The sequence below is a fragment of the Magnolia sinica genome, chromosome 17 (assembly GCF_029962835.1).
Source record: "Magnolia sinica isolate HGM2019 chromosome 17, MsV1, whole genome shotgun sequence".
NCBI lineage: Eukaryota > Viridiplantae > Streptophyta > Magnoliopsida > Magnoliales > Magnoliaceae > Magnolia > Magnolia sinica.
The window spans coordinates 50,747,325-50,756,953 of NC_080589.1; the positions used below are offsets into that span (position 1 = coordinate 50,747,325).

At 35.5% G+C, this 9,629-nt stretch overlaps 1 protein-coding gene across 1 annotated transcript; it reads right to left on the reverse strand.

Moving 5' to 3' along the window:
• Positions 1-7,354: 7,354 nt before the first annotated feature.
• LOC131230504 (T-complex protein 1 subunit theta-like) lies at positions 7,355-9,386 on the reverse strand. The gene is made up of 5 exons (XM_058226417.1): positions 9,140-9,386; positions 8,893-9,039; positions 8,611-8,797; positions 7,541-7,644; positions 7,355-7,414 (listed from the first exon to the last, which is right to left on the reverse strand). The coding sequence occupies exons 1-5, from the start codon at positions 9,191-9,193 to the stop codon at positions 7,355-7,357; spliced, it is 552 nt and encodes a 183-aa protein (XP_058082400.1). The 5' UTR covers positions 9,194-9,386.
• Between the last annotated feature and the right edge of the window lie 243 nt (positions 9,387-9,629).

The following is a 9,629-nucleotide window of genomic DNA, read 5'->3' on the forward strand; positions in this document are numbered from 1 at the left end:
GTCCTTAGACCAGTCGAAGACGTGATTTGCTTACATATAAATAGAGCACGAATCTTAGAATAAATTAAGCAATTCAAGTTAATTTAATTCAGCCTTCTGAGAGATAAGTCTGTGCTCCATTTAAGCTAAGTGTGCATATTTAATATTCTCTTTCTTTAGATTTGTTAATTGATTTTGTTGCTTGCATTCCAATCTAATCTGAAAAGAGGAATTGTTGTTTTCCTTTTTTTAAAATCAAAATCAATTAAAGTTAGCACTTCTGTTTGAATTTAAACTCTAATAGGAACTAGGACCATTATAAAGTGAGTATTGGACATTGATCTTGAACATTCAAATCTCTACTCCAACTTGGTTCTTTTGGGCTGCTACAACAAAGGAGAAATTTAAGTATTTTACATTTGTGTAATTTACTTTCATTTGGTTTTCTTTTGCGATTTGCCAGAAAAATCTCATTGTATTGGTTATCTGAGGAGAGCCAGGAAAACTCAGAAGAGGGGTTTTTTTAATTGCGTAAGCCCACAGAGAAAGACACAATTGTGAAGGTTTTTAGGTGAACCTGAGAAAACCTATTTTTGATAGTGAACACTAATATCCCCTGTGTGAGGAAATTAGGAGTGGAGTAGCTGTGTGGCTGTTGTTGAACAATTGGTGTGCACACAAGCGAACCACTATAATCCTTTGTGTTTTGTAGCTGTGTGGTTTATATTTCATATTTTTAATTATTCATATGTGGGATGTATGTGTGAATGCGAATGTTGTAATCATTTCCTTTCAAGCTCAGTGGTGAATGTTGTAATAGTTAAGATTTATATTTCTGCAATTTATCTCTTACTATTACTTTATTAGTTTGAGCTTCATTTTCTCTATTTGTTCTAGAAATAAGGTTGTCCTACCATAAACTTTAGTTTTTGGTGTAAGGTGTCCTTAGAATAATTTTTGTTTCAATTTCTCTATTTTAGGTTGCTTTCCATTCCTATACTGTGATTGGTGTATAGTGCTATCTATTCTTTGTTTCATATTCCACAGTATTTATTTTTAAATTTGGCATAGTCCTATTCACCCCCTCTAGGACTTATAGCTTGGCCATTTCAAATTCCTAAACCTAAACCTTAATATATTCTCAATTCCCTAAACCTATAACCTAAACCTAAACCTAAACCTATACCTATAACCTAAACCTAAACCTAAACCTATAACCTAAAACCTAAACCTAAACCTAAACCTAAACCTAAAACCTAAATGTATTCTCAAATCCCTAAACCTAAACCTACACCTAATCCTAATCTCAACTCCCTAACCTAAACCTAAACCTAAACTTGAAAACCCAAACCTAAACCCGATCCCGATCCCGAACCCGAACCCGATTTCCTAAACCTAAACCTTAACCTATTCTCAATTCCCTAAAGCTATAACCTATAACCTAACTTAAACCTAAACCTATAACCGACACTTATAACCTAAACCTAAACCTATAACCTAAACCTAAAACCTAAATGTATTCTCAAATCCCTAAACCTACACCTACACCTAATCCTAATCTCAACTCCTTAACCTAAACCTAAACTTGAAACCCCAAACCTTAACCCAGTCCCGAACCCGATTTCCTAAACCTAAACCTTAACCTATTCTCAATTCCCTAAACCTTAACCTATAACCTAACTTAAACCTAAACCTATAACCTACACTTATAACCTAAACCTAAAACCTAAATGTATTCTCAAATCCCTAAACCTAAACCTACACCTAATCCTAATCTCAACTCCTTAACCTAAACCTAAACTTGAAACCCCAAACCTAAACCCGAACCCGAACCTAATTTCCTAAACTTAAACCTACACCTAATCCTAATCTCAACTCCTTAACCTAAACCTAAACTTGAAACCCCAAACCTAAACCTGAACTCGAACCCGATTTCCTAAACATAAACCTTAACCTACCTTAACCTATTCTCAATTCCCTAAACCTTAACCTATAAACTAACTTAAACCAAAACCTATAACCTAAACCTAAACCTCTAACCTACAACCTATACCCTAAACTTACACCCTCGAACCTAACCTTAACCTTAACCTAAACCTAAAACCGAAACCTAAACCTATCACCTATAACCTAAACCTATAAACTAAAACCTAAACCTAAACCTAAAACCTAAATGTATTCTCAAATCCCACTACAAGAAATCTCACTTTTAGCGACGAAAGTTTTCGTAGCTAAAAGTAAAATTTTCGTAGCTAAAAAGTTTTAGTAACGAAAATTTTCGTCGCTACAAGACCGATGTCAAAGCGTTTTATCAATGAAGAAATCGAATCGTCGCTAAATGCAAGCGTTTTAGCGACGAAAATTTTCATCGCAAAAAAAACCTGTACAAGACTTTTAGTAGCAAAAATTTTCTTTGCTAAAAAAATTCGTTCCACTTTTAGCGACGAAAATTTTCATCGCTAAAAAACCTATACAAGACTTTTAGCAGCGAAAATTTTCGCTCCTAAAAAATCGTTCCACTTTTATCGACGAAAGTTTTCGTCGCTAAAAAAACTGTACAAGACTTTTAGCAGTGAAAATTTTCGCGACTAAAAATATTGTTCTACTTTTAGCGACGAAAATGTTCGTCGCGAAAAAATTGTATAAGACTTTTCGCAGCGAAAATTTTCACAGCTAAAAAATAAATTACAAAACTTTTAACTACGAAAATTTTCGTCGCTAAAAGTCTCTTTTAAAAAAATTATTCTAGCTTAAAATTCCGCACAAAATTCCTGATATACACCTGTTAACAATATGTTTCATCATATTCATCCTGATATACACCTGTTATATAATATATTTCATCATATTCACATTCACATCCATCTAAACCCAAACAAGAAAATCCATCCAAACATAAAAGTACATTCATCCAAACACAAACAATCTTATCCGCATCACACTCATTTACGCATAAATACATATAAGTTTAACATAATAAACAAATATACAAAAAATCATCGTCTTCTTCCTATTTCGACAACTTCCTTACCACCACCTACTTTCTAGTCAAGTTCCATAGCCATGTACACTTGTTTCCTTGTCCTTGCATCTTAACATCATCGCCATCTTTCTCTTTTATCTACACCACCCAACATTTGGAAGGATCATACATGTATTCACTGAAGAAGATATGCTCAAAGATTGCAGGGTCATCCAGAGATGGAAGATCATGCTTCTTTCTAGCTTCACACTTCCCTTCTATCATCTCCACTGGCACACTGAGTGTTTCTGCACTGTAATACACCTGCCAATTGAACTGAAAATCATGTGACATCATTTCTACCAGTCACTGGAAACAGGCATATGATTTGTGACTCCATAACATGTCTGTGGGTTCTCTATGAACTCTAATCACAGAGTGATACCCAAAAACCTGACACACTTGGTGGTCAAACTACAACTCAATGCCAACATGGACTGGCACATCAGCCACTTTTGTTATAACAGGAATTATTTGATAACCATGATGAAGAAGAATACTTTCCAACAAAGAGCTACCAGTTAATAGCCAAGAAACTCACCTCCATCGTGACGTGGCAAGCCAAAAGTTGATAAGGCATGTACTAATAGCCACTGCAAAAAGAAAAATTGAAAAACTGAGTTGTGGCTTTTGGGTTTTCTCAATGACATCATATCTTTTATTCAAGTCACAATACAAAATAAAATTCAAATCTTTCAAGGCCTGATTGAGTTTCATCGACTTAATGCGAAGATAATCTACAAGCTCAAAACAGAGCTAATCACAGGTTCACCAGGCTAGAAATAATCCATTGATCTAAATGCATCTTTTACGCTGCATTTTGAAACACACCTGAGTTGGATTGCAATTGTTCAGTTTAATTAGGTGGCAATGATTGAACTGTATCAATGGTTAGTGTTATTCATAATGGAGTACAAATTGCAATTACATTCCTTTCTAGTTGAACTTGGAGTAATGATCACACAATACAAATACTATGATAGTTTCAAATTGGTCATTTCAAATTGGTCCAAACCCATACCCTCCCACCCTCCCTCTTACATGCTATTAAAGCAGCCTTGATCTTGATCCATCTTCTCTTAATTCCTTTTCTTCCCTCCTATCCTTCTTTTTTCTCATGTCTTGTGCAAAAGAATAATTAAAAAAAAAAAAAAAACTATCATAAAAAACATAAGGTTTCATGTAATGTCTCGTGCATCATATGTTTGAGATTTATGTGAACATCACCCCTTGTGTGGCATGAAGACGTGTGGGTTGATATCTCCAAAGCATTGTGTTCACTCCATGGGAAGTGTGCAAGGAAAGTGTTTGTGAGTCGTGCTAGGTCAGCCCATGTTTGTGCAAAGCGTATCGTACTCCTCTTTCCCTTGTTTTTAATGGAGGTGAAAAGTGATTTGAGAACTTTTTTTTTTTTTTTTTGAATCCAGTGATTTGAGAACTGGATTCATAAATCCATCTGATTTTAGGGGGCCAAATAACCTCTATTAAATTGAATGGAACAAATTATCTCCAATGGTCTAAATCAATTCAAGTGTTTGAAACAATCAAAGGCATATTAAATTATTTGACCACGGAGACACTGGATGAGAATCAATGAATCCAAGATAATGCTTAATTTGTGACCTAGTTTTAGAATAGCATGGAATCATCAATAAGTTCAAACATAATGTTTTTGGACACTGCAAAAGAAATATAGGATGCATTACAGGAGATGTATTTATCTGACAAAAACATCTCTTGTATGTATGCGAGAGATAAAACCCTAGGTGAATATTACTCAAAACTAAAATGGATGTGGGAAGAATTGAATGCCTATGGATTTAGACAAACAATGTCAGCAATGTGAAAAGTTTCAGTTAACTAATTTTTTATCCATGTTAAAACCTGAATAGAAGCCAGCTCCTGTGCAGATTTTAGGTGGTGTCATCCCTGAATGAGATCTATGCACATCTCCAATGTGTATCTCTAGGGTTTACTTGCGGAACCAATGATAGCTTTGCTCTTATATCTTTCTTTGGACGAGGCAAATGTGGTAGTCATGGTGGTAGAGGAAATCAAGAAGCTCGTGGTGAAGTGGGACCTCTGCAGTGTTATGAATCATTCAGCTGAGAAGTCATGGGATCTTCATAGAAAGCAAGCATGGCGAATCAAGCATCTCATATTGGAGATAGTAGGTCTCATCCAGCTGGTTCCACTTCTACAGCGGAACCACCACATACATCTAGAGAGATGGTTACTCTTACATAGTAAAAAACGTAATCTAGTTCCCTTTTCTCTAGTACATATTCAGATGTTTGGGGACTAGTTACAATTCCTAGTAGGACGGGGCATAAATACTTAGTTACATTCATTGAAGATTTTTCATGTATGACTTAGATTTATTTCATAAAAGAACAATTGAATTATTTTTTAATTTTAAGACCTTTTACATGGAGGTACAAAATCAATTTAATTCAAAGGTGCCTATATTTCCTTCCAATAATGCCAGGGAATATATGTCAGATTCCTTTCATTTGTATTTTTCCAAAATAGGTATAGCGCATCAAACTTCATGTGCACATAACCCACAACAAAACAGTGTACCAAAATGGGAAAATCGTCACTTGCTAGAAGTAACTCAAGCCTTATTACTTGACATGAATGTTCCCAAAAGTTTCTAGAGTGGTGCATTAATTACAGCATGCTTCTAGATAAATCGAATTTCCTCAACAATCTTAATGGCTAAGTCACCTCATGACATCTTACTTCCAGATGCTCCACCATTCTCTTTGCCTCCCAGAGTCTTTAAATGTATATGTTTTGTTCACTTGTTGGAGTCGGGCCATGATAAATTGGATCCTAGAGCCATCAAATATGTTTTTCTCATATACTCTCGAACATAGAGGTTATTGTTGCTACAACCCCTCACTTCGCAAACAATATGTGTGCGCAGATATCGCTTTCTTCAATTCCACTCCATTCTTCTCAAATGACAATAAATCTCCTTATATGGGAGTTGTCCCTATACTTGTTGTAGGTGACGAAGACTAGAAATAGTGCACTAAAATGTTTTTGGGATCAATATCCATAAAGGTCATTGAACAAGAATTTGTTCAACCTAGCAATCATTGGTAAACGCAAAAAATTGTCCTACTGTTCAGCCTACCCTCAATAGAACATTTCACGGATATGGGCACTATCTCATTTTTCACAACAAAGGAATCCTGATCATCAGATATGGGCACTATCTCATTTTTCATTTCAGCATAAGTACCATGCGATACTTGGAATTTCTCCATCATTACAATTTTCACTGCCCATAAATTTAAAAAGGAAAAAAAAAAAAGTCATCTGTCCGGTCTTAAGCAAGGGGAGTCAAGTGTTAGTTTTGCACCATTTATAAAATGGTGGTGAGACTTTAGAAATACACATGGCATGCTTGTATGGCAATCCAGACCATCCAAATCTATGGATGGAGCACAAGTGCATAATAAAAAATCTTCACTGAGAAGATAACATTAACCATCAGATTTGTCCTTCCAAATTTGGACCATTTACTTTTATTTTTAACCATCTATCCATATGATATCCTTTAATTGGATGGTTAGGATTGCTTGATCAGTGTGATTTAGAAATGTCTGATTTTAGAAATGCTCCATCAACAATGAGATCCACAATCTGGATGGTGTGAATACCTGTAAATCAATCTGATATGTAAGGTGGATGAGTCACTGCCAATTTTTAAATGGTGCCAAAAAAAAAAAAACAAATAGATGCAATAGCTCTATTGATAAATATGAATTCCCTTTCTATTTTCAAATCAGGTGGAGAAGGAAAATTAAAAAAAAAAAAGTTGGGAGAGAAAAGTACAGAAAGAGAAGAGGGGAGTCTAACAACATAGAAAATCTGCTACACAAGAGAGAAATGCATCCACAACAGTCCTTGAAAATTCTGATTCAAGCTAAATTGTTGGATGTAGCTCGATGAGGCTGTTACCTGGATCTGGTTTCTGAACTCCTCTATTTCTCATTGCCTCTCTCACTCTTGTCACTTTGTTCCATTGGCTAGCACTTGCAAACATGTTCGCTAGAAGAACATAATCCCCACTTTGAAAGAAGCGAATCCAACCGTCTGCAGATCAAACTATGTATGAAAAAGTTGGACAAAGCAAAAACTTTCGAGGAAAGAAATCAGAAAAGAAAACAAATAGAAGAGAACTGATGTAGTGTACAAACCTCAACTGTTTGAGAGCTAATGTTGACTTTTCACATCTATATAAAGGGTGGGAAAATTTTCATACCTATTGTCAATGATGGTGCTTAGAAATTTCTCATGTAGGTGTTCTATTAGGCGTTAATTGTTTGACTTCTTTGGTTAGTCAGAAAGAACCCAGGCAGGTTCATTGCAACTCTCCACCATACAGTCGATTGCAACCTGTAAGATGATATAAGTTCATATCCACCTCAATACAACAAAAATGGCCTTGTGGCTAGAAATGAACAATCAACCAAACCATATACAAGAATTCCAAGACACAACAGTGCATTCATATATATTTACAGATTTTAATGCATGGATTGTGACATCTTTGGAAGAATAATAGATAATGAAGCTGTTAAAGCTGGGGTCTTTGCATGGAGAAAGCACAATGATAGATAATGAACCTGTAACAGAAATGTTTTTTGTGGCACATTTTGCAGATGAGCATTAGCACATCCAACTATTAATATTTTTCTAGATGCACCAAACAGCTCAAATCCAGTGAATGTGCACCAGCTGATGCATACTCAATTTCATTCTCATTCTGGAATACATCTAAACATGCGTTAAAATACAATACATAAATGCAGGGGAGAGTAATGGGATATTAACATACAATACACAAATGCAAGTGAGTAATGGTCCATTTTACTAGATTACAAGCAAAATGTCAAAATCTGCTTATAGTACTTATAGCTAGTTCAGATCCAAAATCTTCTTTTGTGGAAACAAATTCTATCCATGATACAAGACCACAACAATTTGCAGATGATTTCAGCAAAGATTGAAATTCCTCTAGAATAAACAAATATCATGGAACCATGATAAAATCTCAACAGCAAAAAAAAGAGGGGCAGTTTCAGTACTAACAATGACCTTTGTTCCATCAACAATGGATCCCATGCCCCTTTGACCACACACAGGGACACGTAAGCTCATGTATATTATTTCTTTTAATCAATAGTAAGCTCACATAAATCAATTCAACCAAATTGGCTAAGAAGGAAACAACAGTAAGCCTTCCAAAGCGCAAAATTACCCAACGCCAAATGGCATGAAAATACTCCTAGAGAGTAGAAAAATATTTTTTTTTCATTTTCAGCAACATTAAGCCTTCCAAAAAACCACTCAATACTAAATGGCAAGTAACCATCAAACAACCAAATCCAAATCAGACAAAGGCATCCAATACAAGGCATCACCAAAAAAACCACAGAGAGAGAGAAAGAGAGATTTAAGAACACAAAAGATCCTTGACAGAAAAAATACAACACACTTGGTGGAATGTATTTCTACTCTATGATATTTACAACCAGAAAATAAGTGAGGAAGCAAATATAGTATAAGAATATTGTATTGGTATAAGAAACAATAGGTGGTTTTCCAAAGGCACACCTTTGCATTTTCCATTTGTTTTATAATTCCAACAGCATCAGTTTTCAGGACCATGCCACGAACAATTGAACAGTTATGCAGACCTCCTCCAAGAAGCTTTACGACATGAACATTATCTACATTAAAGTTCACTGGGTTCTTGGGGCAAACCTGGATGCATGCCTGTAATATAAAAGAAGTCCAACTTTTGAAGTTTTCTCATAACCAAGGGACCAAAAATAATATTAATAAATAAACACCAACATCCATGTACACACATCCGCAAGAAGAGAGCACAAAATATCTTCTTGTACAAACTGCTTGCTGGCCACAACAGCTTTCATTCGGTAAACAACTTCATCCTTGTTCCGCACATCCATTGTTTCCGAGCCCTTTTCAACCAACTCATCTAAAATATCAACCGTCTAGGCATCAACAGAGCAGAAATCAGCATATGCACAATGCCTAATGAGCAAAAGGTTCGGAATACAGTTTGACAGGTCATTCAGCAAAGAAATGAAGGACCTTATTGATCGCTTTTGTGTAGCCACTAATGATTTCACTTGGATGCAATCCCATCCTAATAAGCTCCTCCGCATTTTGGAGAAGCTCCCCAGCAAAAGATATCGTCAGATTAGCTCCATCACCAATTTCTTCCTGTTGAGCTTTGCCTGCTTACACGAGAATCTTGGCAGCAGGATGTTGTACCTCAAGTTCATTCACAATAGTTGCAGCATCATTTGTAACAAAGAGTTTGTCCAAATGATTAATGATCATCAAATTCATACCTAAACAGAGCATGTACAAAATCCACACACAATAGGGAAGTTCCATGTTAGTCACATTTCAAAATCAAACAAAGAGAGAGCAAGGTATTATTTATCACACACCATGAAACAGAAGGATATAAAAAAGTTGTTCTTTTGTCCTTTCTCCATCAAATGCATGTGGAGATGTATACATGCGGATTCCTTACAATAAAATATGTTCATCAAAACCACAATGCAGATAGAAT

Excerpts from the sequence above, each read along its gene's own strand:
- LOC131230504 (XM_058226417.1), bottom strand. The coding sequence starts at position 9,193 with ATGGGATTGCATCCAAGTGAAATCATTAGTGGCTACACAAAAGCGATC. Across the intron at positions 8,798-8,892 it reads TGTGCTCTCTTCTTGCGGAT|GCATGCATCCAGGTTTGCCC; the intron begins GTGTGTACATGG and ends TTTATATTACAG. Across the intron at positions 7,415-7,540 it reads CAATCCATGCATTAAAATCT|GTTGCAATCGACTGTATGGT; the intron begins GTAAATATATAT and ends ATCATCTTACAG.